Consider the following 27,638-nt stretch of genomic DNA (forward strand, 5'->3'; position numbering starts at 1 on the left):
TGTGTGTGTGTGTGTGTGTGTGTGTGTGTACACCTCTGTAACCTGGCGCACCGACACACACTCGGAGCACCGTTCCGCGCGCTGCAGTGTGAGGCTCGTGGCGTCCTGATGAACCCGGCAGTGGCTCGCGGGCTTTGTTGGCGCCGCTGAAAACTTTTTAGTGACTTTTGAAGGAGCTCGCGCTCACAGGGCTAGGACCGGGTCCGTGGACCAGCTGCAGGATGTCCGACTCCGCGTCCAGCTTCCTCCACATCGGGGACATCGTGTCTCTGTACGCGGAGGGCTCCGTCAACGGCTTCATCAGCACGCTGGGGTGAGTGACTGCGGAACACGCCGCGGGCCGGCTCCCACAGCTGGGTCCAAGGAGCCGGCCTGACGGAGGAGTTCCAAAGTGCAGCTGGGCTGGAAGCAGCGGGATGACCCCGCAGCGGGGCCCGGTGTGTGTGTCTGTGTGTTTCTGTGTGTTTCTGTGTGTGTGTCTGTGTCTCTGTGTGTGTCTCTGTGTGTGTGTCTGTGCCTGTCTGTGTGTCTGTGTGTGTCTCTGTGTGTGTCTCTGTGTGTGTCTCTGTGTGTGTGTCTGTGTCTGTGCCTGTCTGTGTGTGTCTCTGTGTGTGTCTCTGTGTGTGTGTCTGTGTGTGTGTCTGTGTGTGTCTCTGTGTGTGTCTCTGTGTGTGTCTCTGTGTGTGTGTCTGTGTTTCTCTGTGTGTGTGTCTGTGTTTCTCTGTGTGTGTGTCTGTGTGTGTGTCTGTGTGTGTCTGTGTTTCTGTGTGTGTGTGTCTGTGTGTGGCTGCTCGCCTGGTAGGAGCTCCTCTGTGGTTGAAGTGGCACCATGAAAACTTTGATATCTGATCATAAGAACACGTCACCTGTCAGTATATCATTGATGGATGGATTGATCTTTTACTCTCACATGTTCAGAAAACTGTTAATTTAGGACCCAAGTAGAAAGAAACCACAGCAGATGTTTCAGGGGGACTCCAAAAAGTGACGGACACAGCTGGAATATGTCCGTAATAAGAAATCCTCTAATCAATAATGCTTTAATCAAACAAATGTATTTTTCGGCACCATGGCAGTTGTTGATATTTTAAACGGTCACAAGCATCACAAGCGTGTCCCACCAGGTCCGTCAGCCTTTACGGTCCCCTGAGTGTGAAACCAACAAAACGTCAGTGTCTCAGAAAATGAACTGACGGCACAAACAACAACAGACATGTTTCCACGGGGACCCCAAAAAGCGACGGACCTCTCCGTGCACCATGATGTTTGCAGTAACTGTCTGCTCCGTATGAGCTGAAGGGTTAAATGTAAATATGAAGGAGAATGAGAGCCTGAAGAGTCAAACTAAGTCAAACACACTAGTCTGACTTTAACCTCAGTGAGCTGTTCTGTATTATTTCACTGGCGCTAATCCTCCTTTCAATGTAACAAACTTCCACCTCTGTGTCAAACTTTATTGACAAATGTCAACAGACATGTAAACATTTCTTAAGATGGCCGCCATTGCCCTGCCTTCACTGTCACTGAGTTTCTCCAAACTGATTGTTCATAAAAGGTCAGCTAATGTCAGCAGGCTAGGCTAATGTTAGCAGCTTCCACTCATTTAAAGAATTCAGGAATTTCTGTCTGTGTCTAGAATACAAAGTTCAACACACACACATACACACACATAGGGCAGCTCTGCCTGCTTGTATGGCAGGAAAAGGAAGTGGTACTGAGCATGTCCAAGAGAGATTTCCACCACCAGTGTGTTTGTGTGTCTGTACATGTTTGTCTGACTTTGTGGGGACCAAGCTGCACGTCAGTGCCCGGGTCCAGGTCCTCAGTGGAGCGTGTGAAGGTTCTGTCAGGGTCCTCACACAGATACATGGTCTCGACCTTTACGCCTCCGCAGCCTCCACTGACCTCACCCTCAAATACAATAAGTCATCATTGTTTTACCAGCAGATGAAGCCCATGGCGCCACCTATAGGTCAGGTTCACACCAACAGCTCCTAACAGGAAACCTGCTTGTTATTTAATATAGTAAAGTTTGCAAAGACGTGCTCAGCGTTAACCTGCTGCAGGACACCACCCAGAAATATAGAAATATGGAGAAATAAGAATAACGGCAGCCGAGGTGCTTCATCTCTCTCTGAAACTCTCTGATGATGCTGAAGCTCCTAGCTAACATGGCTAATACACAATCCCGTGCAGCGGCTGTCATGCTGCGCTGAGCTTCTAATGCACACAATTCAGCAGCAGCACCCACTGTAAAGGTCTGTGATACAAGCTGCCACGTGCATTCCACCTGAGAACATTAGATGCTAATGCTAACACATTTCATAAGTAATAGCAGTAGTAGTGGTAGCCTATGCTAGCATGAGAAGTGTAAATAAAGGTGCCCCTCCTCCACCCATTTAATCAAACACAAAGTGGCCGAGCCGCCTTCAGATCCGGCAGTTTAACAGAACTGGCTCTGAGCTCGTCTCTCTGTTTGTCGTTCTGCTTGTCGCTCCTGTCTTTATCTGACTGCAGATATCAGTCCCTGCACACTCTTCCTCCAAAAGTATGTGGACAGTTACACAGATGTTCTTCCAGTTTTACTGTCCATATATACTTATCTAGCAGTGAGTTGCGTTTGCTCACAGTTTGTTTTTTTAGAACGACATATTTGAACTGAAAGCACCTGAGTGATGTACAGGTGGACAAACCTGCCGGTTCACTTACAGTCAGAGTCTGCTGCAGGCACAGGACACACACACTGTGGACACACACACTGTGGACACACACACTGTGGTTGCACCATGCCGGACAGAACATCAGCTCCATCCTGTCTGCAGTCAGAGAGAGAGTGTGTGTGTGTGTGTGTCTGCAGTCAGTGTGTGTGTGTGTGCAGAATCACTCAGGTATTCAGACAGAAATCTGCAGGTCAACCAGAGACTCTCTGAGTGTTGGTCATGTGACTGCTGCTCACAGTGACTCCATCATGGCTTCCTGCTGGTTGCTGAGGAGGACAGGACTTTTGGAGATGTGTAGAATGAGGCTTGATGATGCTTGAAGCTTAGATTCGACTGGATATGACTTAGAATGAGAACGAGTCTTTCTAGTCCAGCCCTGCCTCCATTTTCTAAAATCATCCAGATAAAAATGATATAAAGGCGTAATTGGTCTTGTATAATGAAAGTTGCAGCCCTCACCCAGCAGCCGCCTGTCTCTCTCTCTCTGCATGAGGGTCATTGACTTAATCGACCAACATGTAAATTATTGAACCTCAGTAAATAAACACTGAACACACACATATGGAAATGAAGACGGTGAAACCTCGTCAGGTGGAGGGCCTGCTTCACCTGCAATCATTAGCATGAGTGTTCATGTAGATGCTGAACCTTTGTTAACCCCGTCAGTCTGTCTCTCTGTCTGCCTGTCTTTCTGTCTCTCTGTCTGCCTGTCTTTCTGTTTCTCTGTCTGCCTGTCTTTCTGTTTCTCTGTCTGTCTCTCTGTCTGCCTGTCTTTCTGTTTCTCTGTCTGCCTGTCTTTCTGTCTTTCTGTCTCTCTGTCTGCCTGTCTTTCTGTTTCTCTGTCTGTCTGTCTGTCTTTCTGTCTCTCTGTCTCTCTGTCTCTCTGTTTGTCTGCCTGTCTCTTTGTCTGTCTGTCTGTCTTTCTGTCTGTCACAAACATTTTTCCAAAATATCCTTCAGTTTCTTCTCTACTTTCCCTGATGTCTCATTTCTCTCTGTCTGCTGCAACAAACAGCCAATCAGCTCCTTTGTCCTGGGTCCAGGTGTGTTCCAGGTGTGTGTGTGTGTGTGTGTGCTGATTGCTCCATTCAGGTTCAGTCAGGTATGTTGACTGAGCTGAGCTGCTTCTGAGAAATCACACCGTCCATCTCGGGGTGGCTCACGTGGAGACGGGGCTAACGCTAACAGAGACAGCTAGCATGACTGTCCATTTAAAGATGGCGCTGTTTAACGTCAGAGCATCTGTCGCTTTAACTCGACACACACACACACACTGAAAGCCCAGCAGAGCAGAGTGGCCGGTCTGGTTTTGTGTCCTCGCTCTGAAAACTGATTTGAATTTGGATTGGTAGATTTCAATAGGAGCAGGTGAATCCCATCCACAAACCGAGCTGCAGGTTTGTGGATGGGATTCACCCCCACTGGTCCAAGGCTGCGCCTCCACCTGCAGGCTTCAGTGTGTTTGAATGGAACTCCTGCTGGTCCCCCTCCTGGTTGGTTTGACCTGCTGAACGCAGTCATCAAAGCTGCAGTCAGATTTCAGACGAACATCCACACATCGTCACGCTCACGTCATTTTCATCTGTAATTTTATCCAGTGATTTGTTTTATGACAGACAGACTGACAGCCCTGCTGGGCAGATAGGCAAAGGTTAGCATGCTAACATGCTAAACCACGGCTGTGTGTAGCATTGTCTGAAAATAAAGGCAATCAGCAGGACAGCTCCCCAAAAGTGATGCCAAAACACCCGCCTCGCCCCCTGGTGGTCGGCTGAAATATATGTCATAAACCCCGCCTCCTCTGTGTTAGTGGATGGAACGCTTTTCAATATATATTGTTATTGGTGGAACAGAGGAGAAAGTGACATGGCAGACAGGAGCTGCACCGTGTAGACAGGCTGTTGATCTGAGCTCTGCAGGGAATTCTCACATTTGCAGGTGATTTGTTTACAGGTTTTGGTTTAAATTAACAATGCAAACATACGAGTCAGGTCACATGGCACGCGTCGCCACGGCAACAAGAGGCTGAACTCCTGTTTTTACATTCAACAGAAATAATAAGGAACGTCTCCTTCACAATAAAAGTCTGCTGGAAAGAGAAGCAGCTGGAGGAGAGCCCGTTAAACACACACCTGCTGGAAGTAGATAATGTGTTGTGTGAATGAACGTGTAATCCCTCTGACTGCACACTGTCTGAGTGTGTGTAGATTGTATTGTGGTGTTGTGGGGACCTTCATTACCAGACAGTCCTGTGGGGACCTGTTCTGAGGTTAACACAAAGGAAATTACTGTAAGTCAGTGTGATGCTCTGTTAAGTGATGGAAACACAATGAGTGTGTGTGTCCGTGTGTGTATGTGCACGCACCTGAAGCCTCAGTGTGTGTGTGTGTGGTGCGCCCAAAGCCTCAGTGTGTGTGTGTGTGGTGCGCCCAAAGCCTCAGTGTGTGTGTGTGTGTGTGTGTGTGTGTCTGCTTCTGTTGAACCACCCTGTTTCCTAAACACTGATGGTAACAGAGATTTGCTGTAATGACCCCACTCTCCCCTCTCTCCTGCTCACACACACTCACACTCAGTCGTGCTCTGACTGGTCAGGTATCACCGTCGGGTCCTTACATAGTCACATTTTCTGTGAAACGGACCAAAAACAGAGCAGTGCTGGCTCGGTGCAGAGAGCTGCAGTCAGAGCTTCAAGCCTCAGCCGGCGCTGTTCAGATCAACTGCTCGTTTTGCTGGTTTTCAGAAAGTATAAAACATGAAACATTAAAACTGAAATATTTTTGGTGTTGTGGAGTTGCCTCCAATAATCAGCTGATAATTGATGACATGTTTCCTGTTGATGCAGGTTGGTGGATGATCGCTGTGTGGTCGAACCAGCTGCTGGAGATCTGGAGAATCCTCCAAAGAAATTCAGAGGTAGGAAACACTGTGTATGTGTGTCTGTGTGTGATGTGTGTCTGTGTGAAGTGAGTGTGTGATCTGTTTGTGTGTCTGTGTGTGTGATGTGAGTCCAGCTCGGCCCTTCAGAGACTTTTGCTGCTGAAGTTTTCCACCAGCTGCCCCCTTATGGCTCTCGCTGCCGTCGGTCCAGCTGAACCAGTTTAGAAGTAGATCAGAGTGTTTGAGTGACAGCTCAAACTTCTCGCTGAGCGCGTCGCAGCAGGTCAGATATTTACAGCACAGCCATCGTGAAACTGTCCAACAGGAAGACAGCCATGTCCGCCCAAGAAGACCCAGAGTCCAGACCTCAGAGTTTAATGAGTATGATACTAGATCATACAGAAATCTCTAGAGCCATGAACTGCAGTTCCTGCAGTGTCCACCAGAGGTTCCAGCAGTGTCCCCACAGACCTCCGTGTTAGTATAACTGTTATTCAGCTGCTTGTGGTTTTGTTCAGATCTTTATGAAACGACTGAGTGATCAAACACAAATGATGTTTGCATTACACACACACGCACAGACAAACACACAGACGAACACACACAGACAAACACACACACACAGGATCTGCTGGAGGAGAGTCAATATTTACCCTCTGTGATCCTTTAACTGTTTCTGTGTAATCCTGTTCTCACATGAGTCTAATCACCGACACCACACGCTGTCTGTGCAGCAAAGAGCTCAGGTCCTGAGGTAAGAGTCTGCTGTAGCTGGTCCATCAGACCCATCAGCTGCTCTTCATGGAACGTCTCTGTTTCTGTGATGTTCCATGAGACGAGGCTCGGCCGCAGGAAGCTGAGCTCAGGTTCATCTGAGTTAATGTCAGACGCTACAGACAGACATGCAGGGTTCAGCTCTGTGTGGAACGGCCAAAGATCTGATTAGAGTCAGTCGCTTCACCAGTGTGATGGTCTGAAACCACAACTACCAATCATCTGCAGCTGCTCAGCCTGCTGGCCAATCAGCAGCCTGGATCTAACCACTCCGACGAGCTGCTGATCAGCTCACAGCACGAGACAGAAAACTGAAAGAGCTGCAAACTCCGAGGACCCGATCATGTTCAGAAGCCCTCCAGACCTTACACCAAAGGGTGTGGCCGAATGGCTCACCAGCGCCCCCTAGAATGAGATCCCTGTTTGACCCACATACACAAAGGTTGGTACACAGGTGTACCTCAGGAAGACGAGAAAAAAAAGTTTTTGCAGGTGTCCTCAGAAACAGGAAGTCAGCCATGTTGAACATGTGGATGAAGATTCTCAGTCATCCAGATGGTCTTCATTCAGAAGGTCTGAAGGTTGACCTCTGACCTGAAGTCTTCTGACCTGACACCTCTGACCTGAAGTCTTCTGACCTGACATCTCTGACCTAAAGTCTTCTGACCTGAAGTCTTCTGACCTGACATCCTCTGACCTGACGTCTGTTTGTTTCCTTCAGACTGTCTCTTTAAGGTTTGTCCCATGAGCCGATACTCTGCTCAGAAACAGTTCTGGAAAGCCAAACAAGCCAAACATGAAAAGGACAAGATCGCCGACGTGGTCCTGCTGCAGAAGCTGCAGGTGACGCACACACACGCATACGCGCGCACACACACACACACTTCCTGTCAACATGTTTAAGCTCATGTAAATCTGGGTGTGTTTTGCAGCATGCGTCCAATCTGGAGCAGAAACAGAACGAGACAGAAAACAAGAAAGTCCACGGAGACGTCGTCAAATATGGAACTGTCCTTCAGGTGAGGAGGCGAGGTCGGGGTCGCCGCCGAGAGAGCCGAGGAGGACTTCCTCCGAGACTCTTTCTGTGCTTCTGTTCCACTTGGTGGGTCTTTAGCTCCTACAGTTACAGGACTTTTAGTTTGTGACAGCAGCGCTGTGCTCACTGTTAACCCCCATGTGGCCACATGCAGACCTACAGGAGCCCTAAAGGATCACACATGACCTCACACGTCTGAACACACCCGCTCAAAGAGCAGCTGTGTGTGTGCTGTGTACCAGGGCTTTCACCGTTACCACGACAACCAGGAGCCTTACACCCCCCCCTATTTTTTTTACAATGACTGTGCTGATACATGCATGGACATGTACTAACACACACACACACACACACGGTGTCACTCCCGGTGTATTGACACGCTGCTATCTGTTAGTGTCAATATTGACCTCGCCTCAAGGCTGAGAACTGTCATCACACACACACACACTCACACACACACTGGGTGTGGTTCCTGCTAAATGAAACAGATTGTTATGATAAGGATTCCTTTGTAAGGAGTGTGTGTGTGTGTGTGTGTGTGTCTAATGAAGTTGCATGAATCTGCAGTATACCCAACAGAATAAAACAGGCTAACTGTACTTTTGATGTTTAAACTCTCTCGTACACACTCGTTTGCTGGGGACTTTACTTCCTGTTGTTGTTGTGGTTGTTGCTGTTGTCGTTGTTGTGGTTGTTGTGTTTGATGATGTTTCATGGTCTTTGTGTTCAGCTGCTCCACATGAAGAGTAACAAATACCTGACAGTGAACAAACGGTTGCCGGCTCTGCTGGAGAAGAACGCCATGAGAGTCACTCTGGACGCCACAGGAAACGAAGGCTCCTGGCTCTTCATCCAGCCGTTCTGGAAGCTGCGCGCCAACGGGGACAACGTACGTCCTTTACACCGTGTCACATGTTTATACGCACCATGATAAGAGCTGACAGGGTCCCTGCAGCGCCACCCAACAGGACTGAACCGGTCCGTCCGTAGAGGGGGTTCTTTCAGTTGGTCGGCTGGTCTGTGTTCAGTTGTGGTGCATTCACTGGCAGTAGTTTTTCTGAGGAGTTTCCAGCGGCAGTAAGACTCGGAGCGGTCGTTCTGTTGCAGGTGGTGGTTGGTGATAAAGTCATCCTGAACCCGGTCAACGCTGGGCAGCCGCTTCACGCCTCCAACTACGAACTGACCGACCACCCAGGATGTAAAGAGGTGAGAGGCTGTTCAGAGTTGAGGTTCACTTCCTGTCACATGATCAGTGTCAGATCAGTGTTCACTAGCTGTGGAGATCTCCTTCAGTTTCTTTGTCTCAGAGGACAGCGACATACTGCAGCTCTGTCTCTCTGTCTTACTGTTAGCTGCTAACAGCATGTTAGCCAGGGACGTCATGTGACCTTCCATGAAGCAGCTGTGGAGGAGGGGCCGTTATGATTTGATATGACATCAAAATGATTTTGTACAGATTAATTTAAGTCTTCAAAGATCAGCTGACATTCTGTGTTTAGTCTCTCTCACAGTCGCTGTGTCGTGGAGCCTCATCAGTTTGTGAAGGTGGCAGACATTTTCTTCAGCTGATTTATGATCAGATTACAGCCAATAATTAACAGGTTGAAGTTAAAGTTCCACTAACACAGACCTGGAAGTTAACATAAATCATCATTTTTAATATTACATGTCAGTGTGTCTGCAGCCTGTCACAGTCCTTCCTGGTTACATTATTGATCTCTGTATGGATCATCAAATGGATCTGCAGTCACTATGCCCTCTTTGTGTGTGTGTGTGTGTGTTTCTTCCTCCCCCTGCAGGTAAACTCTGTGAACTGCAACACCAGCTGGAAGATCAACCTGTTCATGATGTTCAGTGACCACAGAGAGGAAGTCCTGAAAGGAGTGAGTGAGCGCGCTCAGATCACAGTAAACCACACAGTACACCACACTGTACACCACACTGTACTCCACACTGTACTCCACACAGTACACCACACAGTACTCCACACTGTACTCCACACTTTACTCCACACAGTACACCACATAGTACTTCACACAGTACTTCACACAGTACACCACACTGTACACCACACTGTACTCCACACAGTACACCACATAGTACTTCACACAGTACTTCAAACTGTACACCACACAGTACACCACACAGTACTCCACACTGTACTCCACACAGTACTCCACACAGTACACCACACTGTACACCACACAGTATTCCACACTGTACTCCACACAGTACACCACATAGTACTTCACACAGTACACCACACAGTACACCACACTGTACACCACACAGTACACCACACAGTGTCTGTCCTTCCATCAGTACATCACAAACTGGAGCGGCTAACAGCTAATTCAGCTCGTTTTGATTGAGCCAGTTTACCAAAATAAAAGCTTGAGAGAGGTCTTTTAACCTTAGCTCCTTCTAACCTTCAGAGTTCAGGCAGAAATGCACCCTGGGAGTTGTAGTTGACGTCAGTTTCCTCTCTGTCTCCCAGGGCGACGTGGTGCGCCTGTTTCATGCCGAGCAGGAAAAGTTTCTGACCTGCGACGAGTACAAAAGCAAACTCCACGTTTTCCTCAGAACCACTCTGAGGCAGTCAGCGACGTCTGCCACCAGCTCCAACGCCCTGTGGGAGGTGGAGGTACACACACACACACTCACACTCTTTACCTCTCAGGTTTCTGTGATTGATGGCTCCTGATTGATCTGTCAGGTTGTACATCATGACCCGTGCCGTGGAGGGGCGGGGCACTGGAACAGCCTCTATCGCTTCAAACACCTGGCCACCGGCAACTACCTGGCTGCTGAGGTAACCATGGCAACACAGACTTTTGAGGCTGACTAATGGCGGTGCTTGTTTACAGCAGATAAAATCTTCGTTGTTGTTTGTAGGAGAATCCAGGTTACAAGGGAGACAGCACAGACCTGTCGTCCTCGGTGAGTCACTTCCTCTCTGTGTGAGCTTTATTTTGAAAAGAACAGCTTTATTTTGAAAGTGGCTACTTTCGGAGGTTATCAGCAGCTGTGGTTAGTGTTGTAGTTGGAGTATTTTAACCCCGCCCCCTCCTCGCCCTGACCAGGTCACCTCTCTGCAGGTGGACGGTAGTCGTAGTAACAAGCGGTCCCATGGCGAAAGGATCAAATACAAGCTGGTGGCGGTGCCTCACGGGAACGACATCGCCTCACTCTTCGAGCTCGACCCGACCACGCTGCAGAAGACCGACTCCTTTGTACCACGGTAGGTCTGCCACTTCCTGTGGAAGTTTCACAGACTCCGCCTTTATTCAGAGATGCCTGTGTACACACAGCAGGGGGCGCTGCACAGACTCGTGGAGTAAAACAGACTGTCTTTCAGAAACTCGTACGTACGACTGAGACATCTTTGCACCAACACCTGGATCCAGAGCACTAACGTCCCCATTGACATCGACGAGGAGCGGCCGATCAGACTCATGGTGAGTGAAAGTAATCCTGTGACGAGTGATGGTGTTGGAGCTGGAGTTCATGTGTGACGTCCTCCTGCAGCTGGGCACGTGTCCCACTAAAGAGGATAAGGAGGCCTTCGCCATTGTTTCGGTCCCTGTGATGGAGATCAGAGACCTGGACTTCGCTAATGATGCCAGCGCCATGCTGAGCACCGTGGTGGACCAGTTCAACCAGGGCTTCATCAGCCAGAACGACCGCAGGTACAACGCCACCTGTGGAGGCAGCAGAGCTGCTGATGATCTGAGGTGACACTGATCAAATGATTCTCCTTGGCAGGTATGCCATCAAGCTCCTGGAGGACGTGGTTTTCTTTGTGGCTGACGTCATCAACAGCGGTCAGCCGGTCCTGGATGTGGTGATGACCAAACCCAACCGAGAGCGGCAGAAACTGATGAGAGAACAGAACATCCTCAAACAGGTTTGATCCTGAAGCACATAATCGTTTCTCTGAACAGCGAGCTGTCACTGAGGGACCTGCTGATGACAGACTCTGTGCTTGTTCAGATTTTTGGCATCTTGAAGGCACCGTTTAAGGATCGAGGGGGAGGGGAGGGGCCTCTGCTGCGCCTAGAGGAGCTGGCAGACCAGAAGAACACTCCCTACCAGTACATGTTCAGACTCTGCTACAGAGTCCTGCGACACTCCCAGGAGGACTACCGCAAGAACCAGGTGAGCAGGACGAAGGTGGTGGTGGTCTTTGGTGTGTTGAGAGCGCCAAACAGCCACTACAGGACCCTGAGGTCATGTGACTGACCAGCTCTGTGCCCCCTTACAGGAGCACATAGCGAAACAGTTTGGTGTGATGCAGAGTCAGATCGGCTACGACATTCTGGCCGAGGACACCATCACTGCCTTGCTGCACAACAACCGCAAACTGCTGGAGAAACACATCACCAAGACCGAGGTGGAGACCTTCGTCAGCTTAGTCCGCAAGAACCGAGAGCCCAGGTAGGCTCAGAGGGGGGAGGGGCGGCCTGCAGGTCTGCAAAAACGCTTGAAACATGAGTGAAGCAGCTTAGAGGTCCAAGTGGTTCCGTCTGTCCCCTCTGTTGTTCTGTGTTCATTGTCTGGTCCTGTGTGTGTTTGTGCAGGTTTCTGGACTACCTGTCAGACCTGTGTGTGTCCAACAATGTGGCTATCCCCGTCACCCAGGAGCTCATCTGTAAATGTGTCCTGGAGCCCAAAAACCAGGACATCCTCATCAAGACAGAGTGAGGAGGGCCGGGCTGGGCCTCAGTCCTTCATTTACTGTCCCATACACGACCTGAACACAGCTGTACAGATGAGTTGCTCCGACCAGCAGGGGGCAGCGCAGTTTGCTTTTTTTAATGTTCACTGTGGTGTTGCCACAGAACAAGTATTCACAATTTCACCATTAGGTTGCTAATGCTAATGCTAATGCTACCATTAGAAATGCTTACATGAGCCTAGCTTTAGATTAGCATTTCATCTCTGACCAGCTAACATAGCACCTCAGTCGTATTCATCTATCTTTAGCTCTTAGCATGTTTAGCTGAGTCTTCGGTCTCTGAATGCTGCTTCTAATGACAGCATGTTTTTGTCCATTCAGGCGTCGGGTACCGAAAGAGGCGCCATCTGGTGGTGGTCAGGGGGAATACATAGATGACTACGGAGACGAGGATGAGGTAGGTGTACCTGTGAGACTCACTGGGGAGGGGGGGGGTGTAGAGGACATCCTCTGTGGTCACTGAGTCCTCGTGTCTTCCTGTAGGTGTGGCTGGTGTGGACGGACAAGACCAATGAGAGGCAGGAGAAGAGCATCAGACAGCTGGCTCAGGAGGCGAGGCAAGGAAACGCTCACGACGAAAACGTCCTCACCTACTACAGGTAGACCCACACACGCACAGCTCCTCCACAGGACCTGAATGTGAGCAGAGTCTGATGGATCCTCTGTGGGCCCACTCAGGTACCAGCTGAAGCTGTTTGCCCGGATGTGCTTGGACCGTCAGTACCTGGCTATAGATGAGATCTCCAAACAGCTGGACGTAGAGCTCATCTTCCTTTGCATGATGGACGAGACGCTGCCCTTTGACCTCCGTGCCTCCTTCTGCCGCCTCATGCTCCACGCCCATGTAGACCGAGACCCTCAGGAGCTGGTGACCCCGGTCAAGTTTGCCCGCCTCTGGACCGAGATCCCCACTTCCATCACCATCAAAGAGTAGGTAGATCTCTATACAGTTGTAATGAGAGGGCAGTCCTCGAGGGTGTTACTCCACTGAGAGGAGACTCCATGTTAGACCAGATCAACCTGACTCTGAGGACAAGTGTTCTGGATGGAGTGTTCTTCTCACATCACGTCACGTGGCTCCTCTTTGTATTGTTTACCATTAACGTTTTTGTGTCCACAGTTATGACTCCAACATGGACGACAGCCGAGACAACAAGAAGAACCGTTTCTCCAACACCATGGTGTTTATGGAGGAATATCTCAACAACGTTCTGAACGATGAGCTGCCGTTCCACAACGAGGAGAAGAACAAACTCACATACGAGGTCTGCACCTCTCTGCTTTCCCGCCTCTCCTTCCAGCTCCCTCCACTCATCCCTGTCTCCTTTGGGCCTCCAGGTGGTGAGCTTGGCCCGACATCTGATCTACTTCGGCTTCTACAGTTTCTTTGAGCTGCTCCGACTCACCAGGACGCTGCTGGGAATCATCGACTGCAGGCTACACCCAGGACAGGCCGGCCTCCTGTTCCAGGACGACGCAGCAGGTAGTCCCTGCTTAATCCAGACTACACAGCTATTATTATGAAAAATAATGTTGATTATTAATAGTTTATAATTAGTAATGATTGGCGGGTTAATGGTAGTGTGTTGCTTCGTTTGTCTGAAGGGAAGAACGTGAAGCGCTCCATACATGGGATGGGTCAGATGATGTCCACCATGGTCCTCAACAGGAAGCCGTCCATATTTGGAGGTGCAGGTGCCAGAGGGGCGGGGCTTGTCCTTCATGGACAAACTGGCGGTAAAGACAGTCTGGACAAGATGGACCTGACAGTGATGGACACCAAGCTGAAGATACTGGAGATTCTACAGGTGATCAATACAAACATAATGAATGAAGTTACACTAAAGAGCAGCGAACTGAGCGAGCCTGCTAACAAAGCACCCGGAGCCTCAAGGCAGCCATCTTAATGTAGAACATTTAAAGCAACAGTAAAGAGGTTTTCAGCCTTAATCACTAAACCAGCTCACAGTAGATGGAATGACAGGATGGAGGTCTGTGTCACCTGCTCCGGCACCAGGAAGCTGAAACTTCTTGAGAGGGTCAAAGTTGTGACTGAATAAAGAGGAGAGAGTGCCGGGAGGAAACCTGTAGTCAGAGAGCAAAGCTACAACACACCAGGACTACAGAGAACCCCGCCAACATCTCCTCCACAGCCTCCGCGGTGGAGGGTCACAGTAGAAAGGTCCAGTCTTCAGACAGATGTTTAACAAACCAAGATAAAAGAGATAAATTCTCTCCATCGTGCAGATGTGCTGTTCAGACCAGATATTGATCTACACCAGTAAAACCTGCATGTGTGTTGTGTTGTGTTGTGTTGTGTTGTGTTGTGTTTTGTTGTGTTGTGTTGTTGTTATGCTGTGTTTTGTTGTGTTGTGTTATCTTGTGTTGTGTTGTTGTTATGCTGTGTTGTGTGTTGTGTTGTATCTTGTGGTGTGTTGTGTTGTGTTATCTTGTGTTGTGTTGTTGTTATTAACCTGCACTCTGCTCCTCCTCAGTTCATCCTGAACGTCCGCCTGGATTACCGCCTGTCCTTCCTGCTGTCCGTCTTTAAGAAGGAGTTTGTGGACGTTTATCCCATGGCGGACGCTGACGCCACCACCAACATGGAGCATGCAGGTGTGCACCGATCATATTTATGTATCATTTATGTATGTATTGATTGTTGTGTGTGGAAAGACAAAGGAAGAAGGTCAAAGGTTTGTTTGGGCTCCGGTCCGGTCTTAGGACATGACGCCAACACACATCCTGCGTGTGGTTAAGATGTTTTTTTATTATTCCTCCCAATGCTTTCAGATGTCCCGGTCGCCATGGAAACGACAGGTAGACCCTAGATAGAGATCTGAGCGACCCGTGCGTGTCCATGAGTGTTTGTCCTGTGACTTCCTGTTGTTGACCTCTGTTTTTTGTCCCTCCTCAGCCGCCATCAACCTGCAGCACATCGGAGAGCAGGCAGAGGCCATGTTTGGAGTCGGGTAAGTCACAGGCTGCTCGCGTGTGTTTTTCATGTGCAATAAGTCGTATTTAGAAGCAGACGGTGTGTGTGTGTGCGCAGTAAAGGGAACAGCATCCTGGAGGTGGATGATGAAGGCGGCCGGATGTTTCTGCGGGTGCTCATCCACCTGACCATGCACGACTACGCCCCTCTGGTGTCCGGAGCGCTGCAGCTGCTCTTCAGACACTTCAGCCAGAGACAGGAAGTGCTGCACACCTTCAAACAGGTCCAGCTGCTGATCTCGGCTCAGGATGTGGAGAACTACAAGCTGATCAAAGCAGACCTGGACCGGCTCAGGACGCTGGTGGAGAAATCCGAGCTGTGGGTGGAGAAGAAGAACTCGGGAGGAGGGGACGGGAAGAAGGACAAGAAAGACAAGAAGGAGAAGGCAGAGGTAAGGAGTGGCAACCACACCGTGGTTACCATGGGTCCTCACCAAGTTATTATTTACACGAGAACATGACGGCCATTTTAAAACCGGAGGACGACCTGTTAAAACCACCAGAAGCCAGCCGCTGGTGTTTGTGTGCTGGTTTTTAGACTCAGTGTGTGTGAGGGGGGCTGCCGCTGTTCAGCTGGGTACTTGGTCCTGGGTTCAGACTGGGCGGGGGACTCGTTGCATGTGTGGTGTCTCTCTCTCTCTCTCTGATGGTGGACATATGTCACTCTGTCCCTGCACCGCAGTTAGAACTACATCCTTACAAACCGTGGGCCAGGCCCACCGGACCGTCAGCCTTTCATCATTCACACACACAAACGCACACACACACACACACACACACACACACACTCCATCCTGTCTGCAGGCAGAGAGCAGTCAGAGTGTGTGTGTGTGCAGAATAACTGCTGACAGAAATCAGCTGCGGGAAGCTGCAGGTCAGACAGAGACTCTCTGAGTGTTTAGCTTTTACTGAATCTTGTTGGTGTGGACTCTTTATTTCTGGAGGGTTTGAAACTCTGACATAAAGTGTTATGATGGAATATTGTAGGTTTAGGTACACATGGTGCATTTAAGGACCATCAGAGAGTTTGAAGTCGGAGGCTGTCCTCCTCTTCTGGGCCGTGAGAACAGGACATGCTGTGATGTGTGAAACCAGAGTGCTACCTGCTGCTCTCAGATGTGTGTCTTGTTGTATGAGCTGCTACACACTCTCCATAATAAGGAAGTGTTAGAGTTCAGTAGAATGTGCTGCCATACCCAGAGAGACCTGCATACGCTGTCTTACCCTGTGCATCCTGCAGGGGGCGTCAGAGGAGGCGACGCCCAAGAAGGAGAAACTGGACAAGGGTAACGAGAACTACCAGATGGTGAAGGAGGTGAGTCCACCTGTGCTCCTTCAGCTCCACACGTGCTGTGTTCTGCTGAGCACCTTCCACAAATCACCTGTCAATCAATCAGTGTGGGCGGGGCTTACCGGGGTGCTGTGTGTCTGTTCAGCAGGGTGATTTTGTTTGAGTCTCATTCCGGACACTCCATAATGTGTCCGGAATGAGACTTTTCTGGCCTGATGACGGATATGAAAGACTTCCTGTCGCTCTCTCCTCTGCAGATCCTGGAGAGGCTGAACAAGATGTGCAGCAGCGGAGTTTGGAAGAAGCAGCAGAGGTTACTGAAGAACATGGGGGCTCATAAAGTCATGCTGGACCTGCTGCAGGTCTCCTACGACCAGGTGAGCCCACCCTAACAGATACAGAGCTGTTTTTGGCTTCTAGTCTCATTCAGGTTGTGTCAGAATGTCTTTTGAAACGCTGGTATCAGTCTGACACGCTGAGCTGTGAGGTAGAGATTAAACACCAACCCTGTCGTCTGCAGAACGACGTGAAGATGCAGGAGATCATCAGGTACACTCATCTGTTCCTGCAGAAGTTCTGCATGGGGAACCAGGAGAACCAGGCACTGCTGCACAAGAACCTGAACCTCTTCCTGAACCCCGGGGTACGCCGCTTTAAAAAGCCCGTCAGCTGGGCGTCATCGACTGGATTTGGCTCTTTAATGATTGATTGATGTGACCTTGCAGCTCCTTGAGGCGGAGACGGTGCAGCACATCTTCAGTAATAACTACCAGCTGTGCAGTGAGATCTCAGAGAGCGTCCTGCAGCACTTCATCCACTGCCTGGCCACGCACGGCCGCCACGTCCAGTACCTCAACTTCCTGCACACCATCATCAAGGCCGAGGGCAAGTACGTCAAGAAGTGCCAGGACATGATCATGACCGAGGTGAGCCAGGGCGGACTCTCAGGACCCTCTCAGTGTGTTTGTGAGGGACTGAAAGTTTGATGTCTTCCTGTAGTTAACGAATGCCGGTGAGGACGTGGTCGTCTTCTACAACGATAAAACCTCCTTTAATGTCATGCTGGACCTGATGGCCGAGAGCAGGGAGGGCGTGGGCGAGAGCAGCCCCCTCAGGTACCGCCACAACCCTGTACCTCCAGACGTCATGTTTCATTGACTCCAGGTCCTTTCCTGTGTGTAGCTCGGCCGTCAGGTTAGCGTCAGGCACTAACCCACAGCTGTTTGTACCTGTGCAGGTATCACATCTCTCTGGTGGAGCTGCTGGCGGCCTGCGCCGAGGGCAAGAACGTTTACACTGAGATCAAATGTACGTCTCTGCTGCCCCTGGAGGACATCGTCCGAGTGGTGACGCACGAGGACTGCATCACAGAGGTGCTGTGTGTGTGTCTGTGTCTGTGTCTGTGTCTGTGTCTGTGTGTGTACAGTGACAGCTCTGATATGAAGCTGGTGTGTGTGTGTGTGTCTGTGTGTGTGTGTCTGTGTGTGTGTGTGCATGTGCAGTGACAGCTCTGATATGAAGCTTGTGTGTGTCTGTGTGTGTGTCTGTGTGTGTTTGTGTGCAGTGACACAACTCTGATATGAAGCTGATGCGTGTGTGTGTGTGTGTCTGAGTGTGTTTGTGCGTGTTTGTGCGTGCGTCTGTGTTTCTGTGTGTGTGCAGTGACATAGCTCTGATATGAAGCTGATGCATGTGTGTGTCTGTGTCTGAGTGTGTCTGAGTGTGTTTGTGCGTGCGTCTGTGTTTCTGTGTGTGTGCAGTGACATAGCTCTGATATGAAGCTGATGTGTGTGTGTGTGTCTCCAGGTGAAAATCGCCTACGTCAACTTTGTGAATCACTGTTATGTGGACACTGAGGTGGAGATGAAGGAGATCTACACGTCCAACCACATCTGGAAGCTGTTCGAAGACTTCACGGTGGACATGGCACGGGTAAAGACAAGACAAGACCGACAGACCGACAACATCAAGTACACAACAAGTTCAAATCAGGAGGCGTGTTTTACATGAATCGCACGGCAAAGTCCACATTTACAGAGCAAAGCAGCATCTCAGTTCAGTTCAGGGCCTGTTTTTAGCCGGCTGGCCCACATCCGCAGCGTCCTTCCAGTGTTGCATTATTAAAACCAACCACGTGACTTTCCTGAGTTATGCTGCGTGATCTCTGAGGCCTCGTCTGTCTCTGACCCTGCAGGTTTGTAACAAACGAGACAAGCGGCTGTCCGATCCGACCCTGGAGAAATACATCATCAACGTGGTCTTTGACACCATCAACGCCTTCTTCAGCTCTCCTTTCTCAGAAAACAGCACGTCTCTGCAGGTGAAGCTCGAGCACGCCCTCTCATTTGAACCCTCAGAACTCCACGCAGCGTTTCATGCTGTAGTCACGTGACCAGTCAGTGTGTTCTCATTGGTCGCTGCTCCTCTGGGAGAAGTCGGACACGTGTGCAGAATAACACGGTTACACTTTGTTTCAGACTCATCACACCATCATGACTCAGCTGCTGCAGTCGTCCGTCAGGCTGCTGGACTGTCCGTGGCTGCAGCAGCAGCACAGAGGACAGGTGGAGGCCTGCATCAAGACCCTCGCCATGACGGGTAACGCACCCCACCTCAGCCGGTCTGTCTGTGCATGAATGTCTCCGCCTCTGATTAAATGTCTCTCTCTGCTCAGCTAAGAGTCGCTCCATCTCCCTCCCCCTGGACCTGGAGGCTCAGATCAGCTCCATGTTGTCCAGTTCAGCTCTGAACTCTCTGTCCCGCTCCAACCCCAACTACAAGTCCACGTCCCGCTCGTCCAGGCCCATCGCTCCCAGCAACCCCTGGGACTACAAGAACATCATCGAGAAGCTGCAGGTGCTCCAACAACGCCTGCTTGTGTGTGTGTGTGTGTGTGTGTGTGTCAGCCTAGTCACATGAAAAACTTTACCAGCATTCTGTGTGTCTCTCTGTGTGTGTGTCTGTGTGTGTCTGTGTGTGTGTGTCTGTGTGTGTGTGTCTGTGTGGTCTGTCTGTGTGTGTCTGTGTGTGTCTGTCTGTGTGTCTGTGTGTGTCTGTCTGTTTGTGTGTCTGTGTGTGTGTCTGTCTGTATGTGTCTGCGTGTCTGTATGTGTCTGTGTGTCTGTGTGTGTGTCTGTGTGTGTCTGTATGTGTCTGTGTGTGTCTGTGTGTGTGTTCCTCAGGACATCATCAACACCCTGGAGGAGCGCCTGAAGCCGCTGGTGAACGCCGAGCTGTCGGTGCTGGTGGACGTCCTCCATCAGCCGGAGCTGCTGTTTCCGGAGGGGACGGACGCCCGGCAGCGCTGCGAGTCCGGAGGCTTCATCTCGAAGTACGTCGTCCAAAACGCACTGCTGCACTGAAGGCTCTGACAGAGGCATGATGGGAAGTGTGTGTGTGTCTGTGTGTGTGTGCAGGTTGATCCAGCACACGAAGGCTCTGATGTCCTCGGAGGAGAAGCTGTGCATCAAGGTGCTGCGGACGCTGCAGGAGATGCTGATCAGGACTCTGGACTTTGATGAGAAGGTGAGAACGTCAGAGGGTCCAAATGTCTCCAACAAACCTGAACAAAGCCCCAAACCCTCCGACACAGCAGCCATGTTGTTCCTGGTTGTTTTGTGTCATCTACCGGAGCGTGTCCTTGAGACGAAGATGAAGATGAAGTCCTTGACGTGTTCCTAAGTCATCTCATGTCTCCAGTTTGGAGTTTGTCTCTTTGTGTCTCTCTGCTGTGTCCCCCTGCAGCCTCTCTGGTGACTTGTTGTCTCTTTTTGACTAAAGAGACGTCACAGACTCGAGCATAGAAAGAAATCTTTACATGTGTGTTTCACGTTTTGTTTGCAGTGGCTGCAGTTACAAGCGAAGGTGCGTGAACGTGTGTGTAGCGCCCTCTTCCTGCAGCCTGTCGTCCTCTCTGCTCGTCTGTGTGGCGGGTTGTTTGGTGGAATCTTTTTCGTTGTTTCAGGGTTTTTGTTTCAGTAGCTTGTGTTCATACAGCGGGCTGTTAGTGTTAAGATTAATGGAGACACAAAAACCTAAAGGACTGATCCACAGAACTCTTCTCTGTGTTACTGTTACATCAGAACATCTGTCAGTGTCAGCTGTGTGTAGATACTAAGTGTGTGTGTGTGTGTGTGTGTGTGTGTGTGTGTGTGTGTGTGTGTGTGTGTGCTGGTTTCAGGGAATCTCACTGCGGAAAGTTTTACTGCAGAACTATTTGTTTCCAAACAAGAAGAACAACCAGAAGAACGACCTGGCTGAGCTCGGAGCTGGAGGTAAACCTGACACAGCACCGCAGGGGGCGCTGTTAGCATGGCTAACAAAGTTTTTTTTGTATAAATGTATAAATGAAAATAATAGTTCTGTCTTAATGAAAAATAATACACAACAAACACATTTTAATGATGCTGTTTAACACAACATGTGCATTCAGAGCTGAAGCGGGTCGACCCGTTTACCTGGACGACCCGTGTTCTCTGCACCTGCACCTCTGACAGAAATGGAACTGAAATTAAAAGGCGCGCTACAGTCGGTGTGTGTGTGTGTGTGTGTCTGTGTGTGTCAGGAGGCGAGCAGGAGCGCGACTGGGCGGCGGTGGCAGCGGTTCAGTGTCGTCTGGACCGAGAAGGAGGAACGAAGCTGTTCACAGACCTGGTGATGAGCACCAAGAACGACAAGATCTTCCAGGAGAGCATCCAGCTGGCCATCTGTCTGCTGGAGGGAGGGAACACCGAGATACAGGTCACACACACAGACAGAGACACAGACGCACACACAGACACACAAACACACACAGACAGAGACGCACACAAACAGAGACAGACAGAGACACAGAGACGGACACACACACAGACACACACAGAGACAGACACAAAGACACACACACACACAGAGACACAGACGCACACACATACAAACACACACACATGCACACACACAGACATACACAGAGACACACACACAGAGACACACAGGCACACACACAGACAGACACACACACAGACATACACAGAGACACACACACACAGAGACACAGACACACAGTCAGACACACACACGCAGACACAAACACAAAGACACACACGCAGACACACACAGAGACACAGACACACACACACAGAGACACAGACACACACATGCACACACACACGCAGACACAAACACAAAGACACACACACAGAGACACACATGCACACAAACACAGAGACACACAGACAGACAGACAGACAGAGACACATGCGCAGACACACATAGAAACACACAGACACACACATGCACACACACTCAGAGCTCTTCAGTCTGGTGTAGGACACCATGGTCATGCCCCCTGTTCTCCTGCAGAACTCTTTCTACAAACTGATGATGGGCGACAACAAGTCGGAGAAGTTCTTCAAAGTTCTTCACGACCGAATGAAAGAAGCTCAGACCGACATCAAAGCTACAGTTTCTGTGAACGTCGGAGAGATGACGCACAAGGCCACGGAGAAGGAGCTGGAGAACGGTCAGCTTCATGTCAGCGAAACCTCCAGCTCAGAGCGCGAGCGCTGAAATAACTGTCCTCTCCTGAACCGCAGCCTCTACAGCCCTGGTCCTACCTGGGTCAGGAGGTCACCCGCTGTTGGTCCAGGGTCAGTCCATGTCCCCGGTGACCGGCGCATCCGCCCTGCCAGCTCAGCCAGCGGAGGAGCAGCGGGAGGTGGAGACGGAGATGGGCCCAGCAGTCACCATCATGAAGCCCATTCTGAGGTTCCTGCAGCTGCTCTGTGAGAACCACAACCACGACCTGCAGGTCAGTTCCACACCAACTGACCAATGAACAACCAGGACTGCACGTCAGGGCATGTCACCTGGCCACCTTCACTGGAACTGGTTAAGAGAACTGTGTTTAATGTAAAACCCGGCAGAGTTTAGAGTTCCTGTCCACCTCAGTTCCTTTGGCACCATCTGGTGGTCTTTAGCAGAAGTGCAGCTTTCCTGGGTGTGAGTCAGAGCAGCTGATGTGAAGTTGTTGTGACTTTCCAGAACTTCCTGCGCTGCCAGAACAATAAGACCAACTACAACCTGGTATGTGAGACCCTTCAGTTCCTGGACATCATGTGTGGCAGCACCACCGGCGGCCTGGGCCTGCTGGGCCTCTACATCAACGAGTCCAACGTCCACCTGATCATCCAGACCCTGGAGACTCTCACAGAGTACTGTCAGGGTCCGTGCCAGGAGAACCAGGTACTCCGGATCCAGGGGTGGTGAGGTGCTCCTGTAGAGACGTCTCTTGCTTTTACCACAACATTTGGTGTTTGTGTGTTTCCAGACGTGCATTGTGACCCATGAGTCCAACGGCATCGACATCATCACCGCTCTGATCCTGAATGACATCAGTCCTCTGTGTCGCTACCAGATAGAGATGGTGCTGCAGCTGAAGGTGTGTGTGGTGTCGGACGGTGCCGGCTGACATGAAGTCCAGCCACCGCTCGGTCACCGCTTTAATAGCCGCCGTTGTTTAAAACTAGACACAGAGGAACGAGGCGCAGCTGTGGCAGGTTCAGCCGCTGCATGTTTACTCTTCTCACTGCACTGATGTTTCAATGCTGTTGTTTTCCTCCTTGTTGCCAGGACAACGCCTCCAAGCTGCTTCTGGCTCTGATGGAGAGCCGCCATGACAGTGAGAACGCAGAGAGGATCCTGTTCAACCTGCGGCCCCGAGAGCTGGTCAGACCGAGAGCCAGACGTTCACCAGGCTGCTGTCAGAGATCCACGTTAACCTGAGTGTGTGTTTGTGTGTCTGTGTGTGTGTGCGTCTGTGTGTGCGTCTGTGTGTGTGTGTGTGTGCAGGTCGAGGTGATAAAGAAAGCCTACCACCAAGAGAGTGAGTGTGAGGGCGTGGAGGTTTCTCCTCGGGAGGTTGGACACAATATCTACATCCTGGCTCAGCAGGTAGGGAGATGGAGGCTCCTGATTGGCTGCCTGCATGGCTCTGACATCAGTGTTGAACTTCCTGGATCAGTTCTCAAGGAGCTTGTTTTTTATTTGCAGCTGGCGAGACACAACAAGGCCCTGCAGAACCTCCTGAAACCCCTGAAGAAGAGTAAAGAGGGCGAGGAGGGCATCTCCTCCATGGTAAGCCTCGACCCTCGGCACCCTCTCCACCCTCTGCTCCCCCTGCACCCTCTCCACCCTCTGCCCACCCTGCACCCTCTCCACCCTCTGCCCACCCTGCACCCTCTCCACCCTCTGCTCCCCCTGCACCCTCTCCACCCTCTGCTCCCCCTGCACCCTCTGCCCACCCTGCACCCCCTCCACCCTCTGCCCACCCTGCACCCCCTCCACCCTCTGCACCCCCTCCACCCCCGCCTCCCTCTCCACCCTCTGCCCACCCTCCACCTTCTGCACCCCCTCCACCCCACCACCCTCTCCACCCTCTGCCCACCCTGCACCCTCTCATGTGGTCATGTGGTCTCTGAAAGCTTGCTGTTTGTGTGTCTGCAGCTGAACCTGAACAACCGGCCTCTGTCCCAGATGTTGAAGTCGTCAGTTCCAGCTGCGGTGGTGGAGCAGGACCCGCTGGAGTACTACGACCAGCTCACTGCACAGATAGAGGTACCGGCACCACTTTTTACACCACGAGCGTACGTAAACATGATCCAGTACCCAGAGCAGGGTGGTGTCCAAACCAGGAAGTCACTGAAAGGCTGTTTGGAGTCTGTGCTGGTTTAAGTCTCCACCTGTGTCCAGATCGTGCGTGAGGACCGCAGCATGGAGCAGATCGTCTTTCCTGTTCATCCCATCTGTGAGTTCCTGACCGAGGAGTCCAAGTGCAGAGTGTTCAACACCACCGAGCAGGACGAGCAGGGGTCAAAGGTCACACACTTCTTTGAGCAAACCTCCTTCCTGCACGGCGAGATGGAGTGGCAGAAGAAGCTGAGGAGTGAGTACAGGAGATGCTTTAATGGCCGCCACCTCACACAAGGTGCATTCAAGGACCGTCAGACGGTTCGAAGTCAGAGGATTCTGCCCGTGTTCACTCTTCCTCTGAGCTGAACGGTGTTTGTTTATGTTTCACTTCACCCGGTCTGTGAGTGCAGGTATGCCCGTGTTGTACTGGTTCTCCAGGAGGATGAGTCTGTGGGGAACCATCTCCTTCAACCTGGCTGTCTTCATCAACCTCATCATCGCCCTCTTCTACCCGTACAACTCAGGACAAGGTAAAAAAAAAACAGCACAAGGAGCCACAGAGACTTCAGCTGCGAGCATTTCTTTCTTTTTGAGGGTCATTGAACTTCTCTCCTCCTCCTCCTGCTCCTCCTCTTCTTCTTCCTCCTCCACCTCCTCTTCCTCCTCCATCTCCTCCTGCTCCTCCTCCTCCTCCTTCTCTTCTTCCTCCTCCTCTTCCTCCCCCCCCCTCTTCCTGCTCCTCCTCCTCTTCCTCCTCCTCCTCCTCCTCCTCCTGCTCCTCCTCCTCTTCCTCCTCCTCTTCCTCTTCTTCCTCCTCCTTCCTCTTCCTCCTCCTCCTACTCCTCCTCTTCCTCTTCCTCTTCCTCCTCCTCTTCCTCCTTCTCCTCCTCCTCAGCTGGAGCCATAGACGACTCGGTGCTGCTGATGATGTTCTGGGTCCTGATGGGTCTCTCCGTCCTGGGTCTGTTCTCTCAGCGTTACGGCCTGCAGCCGCTCACCGTCGCGCTGATCCTCAGGTCCATCTACTACCTGGGCATCGGTAACACGCTCATCCTGCTAGGTTCACTCAATGTGAGAAACACTGCATTACCCATCAGCCACCTGTGCATTCCTTCCCGTTCCTGTCCGGCTGTGTAAACGTGTGTTCTGTGCTGCCTGCAGCTGCTGAATAAGGTGGTGTTTGTGGTGAGCTTCGTGGGGAACAACGGGACGTTCATCATGGGCTACAAGGCCATGGTGATGGATGTGGAGTTTCTCTACCACCTGGCCTACGTCCTGACCTCCACGCTGGGCCTGTTCGTCCACGAGCTCTTCTACAGCATTCTGGTAACTGACACACACGTCCATGCTGTCCCTGCTCAGGGACGATACACTCAGTGTGTCCATCGTTGTCCCCACAGCTGTTTGACCTCATCTACCGTGAAGAGACTCTGTTCAACGTCATAAAGAGTGTGACGCGTAACGGCCGCTCCATCCTGCTGACGGCGCTGCTTGCCCTCATCCTTGTCTACCTCTTCTCCATCGTGGGCTTCCTCTTCCTGAAGGAGGACTTCATCATGGAGGTGGACCCGCTGGCGCAGCTCGCTGCTGGTCAGTAACACCTGTGACAGTGTGTGTGTGTTGTGTGTCTGTTAGCGCTGACTGTGTGTGTTCTGTTGTGTAGCTGCTCAGAGTGAAGCCTCTCAGGATTTCCTGAAGTCATGCTCTGCAGACGGAGTCAGCTGCACCGCTGAGACCGACGCCGTAACCGCCACCGAGGAGGAAGGTCAGAGCAGCACTGATTCTGGATCACAGGACTGGGGGGTAGGGGGTCAGTTGCCATGGCGACTGACGGTGTTGCGTTGTTTTCAGAGGAGCTGAACTCGGAGCGAGCCTGCGACACTCTGCTGATGTGTATCGTTACTGTGTTGAACCATGGACTGAGGAACGGGGGAGGAGTCGGCGACGTTCTCCGCAAACCGTCCAAGAACGTGAGTGACACACACACACATCCTGTGACGGCTGCATCTGAACCACACGCAGCCGAAAAATAAAAACAGCTGCTGTGCCATCGCCCGCCTGCAGGAGCCGCTGTTTCCTGCACGGGTCGTCTACGACCTGCTCTTCTACTTTATCGTCATCATCATCGTCCTCAACTTGATCTTTGGTGTCATCATCGACACGTTTGCTGACCTGAGGAGTGAGAAGCAGAAGAAGGAGGAAGTCCTGAAGACCACATGCTTCATCTGCGGTGAGTGCAGCCAGCCGGCCAGCTGACAGCATGGGTGTGTGTCACTGATGAAGATCCTCAGTCGTCCGGGTCGTCTTCAGGAAGGAGCAGCAATGGAACATCCTCGCTTCAGGCTCTTGAGTGATGTGTGTCTGTGTTCTGCAGGTCTGGAGAGAGACAAGTTCGACAATAAGACGGTGTCCTTCGAGGAGCACATCAAGCTGGAACACAACATCTGGAACTACCTGTACTTCATCGTCCTGGTGCGCGAGAAAAACAAGACGGACTACACGGGACCGGAGAGCTACGTGGCACACATGATCAAGGTCAGACCCCTGAACATCTCACACAGAATACTCACTGTGCTTGTCAGCCACTGCAAACACCGCCTCTGCTGCTTCAGAACAACAACCTGGACTGGTTCCCGCGGATGCAGGCCATGTCTCTGGTGGTAACCGACGGCGACGGGGAGCAGAACGAGATGAGGATGCTACAAGACAAACTGGCAGCGACGATGAAGGTGGTGACAACGCTGACCACTCAGCTGATGGAGCTGAAGGAGCAGGTGCACACAGAGAACACATCATTGCTTCTCTTGCTGTGTGTGTCTGTGTGTGTGTGTACTGACTGTGCATCCTGTGTGCACAGATGACAGAGCAGAGGAAGAGGAGGCAGAGGATGGGCTTTGTTGACGTCCAGGCGGGAGGGAGCGCCGCGCTGCCTCCCAGCGCCGCCGGAGGGAACCACCAGATCTACAAGACATAGAGACAGGCGTGTGTGTGTGTGTGCGTACGTGCGTGTTTTAGATTCTGCTGCGTCTTATTTTATCTCTGCACAGATAATATTTAACTCTTTACCAGCACCTTCTGGCTGCAGTGGTTTTAACCTGATGTTTAGTCTGAACCTGCTTCTTCTTCCTCCTATTACCTGTAACACTCCTAAACATTTCCACCTGCATAAACAGACCAGATTATTTCATTTATACCCCGTTCACACTGGGGAAATCAATCCGGCTAGAGCGGAATTCGGGCTGTATCTGGATATATCCTGATAGTTTCTTTCTGAGTGTGAACACCGTGAATCCGGCTATATCCAGCTTGATTTCAATCCACCTCTCGGACAACACGGACACACCTCAAATGTGGCTCAGGTCTGAACGCAAATGCAGCTAGCGAATCCGGCTACGACATGCTACTTCCGGTTAGCGATGTGCTACTTCCGGTCCAAGGGGACAATGAAAACGCACGACGCATGCGCACACGCGGTCCTACCACGGCCTGAACGGACTCTGTATATTACGAGGCGCCACCTAGTGGTTTGGAGGACCGCAA

At 51.0% G+C, this 27,638-nt stretch overlaps 1 protein-coding gene across 4 annotated transcripts; it reads left to right on the plus strand.

Annotated features, from left to right (window-relative positions):
- itpr3 (inositol 1,4,5-trisphosphate receptor, type 3) lies at window positions 1–27,403 on the plus strand. Of its 4 annotated transcripts, none has more exons than XM_028409613.1 (60): window positions 1–313; window positions 5,563–5,633; window positions 7,093–7,214; window positions 7,304–7,390; window positions 8,138–8,296; window positions 8,515–8,613; window positions 9,207–9,290; window positions 9,905–10,051; window positions 10,124–10,219; window positions 10,303–10,347; window positions 10,491–10,648; window positions 10,766–10,865; window positions 10,936–11,096; window positions 11,173–11,314; window positions 11,401–11,565; window positions 11,672–11,844; window positions 11,988–12,107; window positions 12,467–12,542; window positions 12,629–12,744; window positions 12,824–13,075; window positions 13,266–13,410; window positions 13,484–13,628; window positions 13,751–13,953; window positions 14,641–14,761; window positions 15,063–15,117; window positions 15,198–15,531; window positions 16,380–16,454; window positions 16,688–16,807; window positions 16,951–17,073; window positions 17,156–17,356; window positions 17,430–17,545; window positions 17,668–17,803; window positions 18,237–18,362; window positions 18,625–18,750; window positions 18,908–19,028; window positions 19,105–19,286; window positions 19,613–19,761; window positions 19,847–19,955; window positions 20,274–20,294; window positions 20,611–20,704; window positions 20,995–21,170; window positions 21,771–21,930; window positions 22,004–22,218; window positions 22,452–22,652; window positions 22,738–22,848; window positions 23,040–23,135; window positions 23,259–23,360; window positions 23,460–23,543; window positions 23,913–24,023; window positions 24,159–24,351; window positions 24,509–24,628; window positions 24,994–25,169; window positions 25,260–25,424; window positions 25,499–25,688; window positions 25,762–25,863; window positions 25,950–26,068; window positions 26,163–26,328; window positions 26,473–26,633; window positions 26,711–26,872; window positions 26,956–27,403. In XM_028409613.1, exons 1-60 carry the CDS (start codon window positions 222–224, stop codon window positions 27,070–27,072), a joined length of 8,094 nt encoding a protein of 2,697 aa, XP_028265414.1. In that variant the 5' UTR covers window positions 1–221; the 3' UTR covers window positions 27,073–27,403. The 4 variants fall into 4 exon arrangements, with proteins under 4 accessions (XP_028265414.1, XP_028265415.1, XP_028265416.1 ...); XM_028409614.1 differs by having other exon boundaries at window positions 10,506–10,648; XM_028409615.1 differs by lacking the exon at window positions 20,274–20,294.
- The last annotated feature ends 235 nt before the right edge of the window (window positions 27,404–27,638 follow it).

This window comes from Parambassis ranga, chromosome 7, assembly GCF_900634625.1.
Source record: "Parambassis ranga chromosome 7, fParRan2.1, whole genome shotgun sequence".
NCBI lineage: Eukaryota > Metazoa > Chordata > Actinopteri > Ambassidae > Parambassis > Parambassis ranga.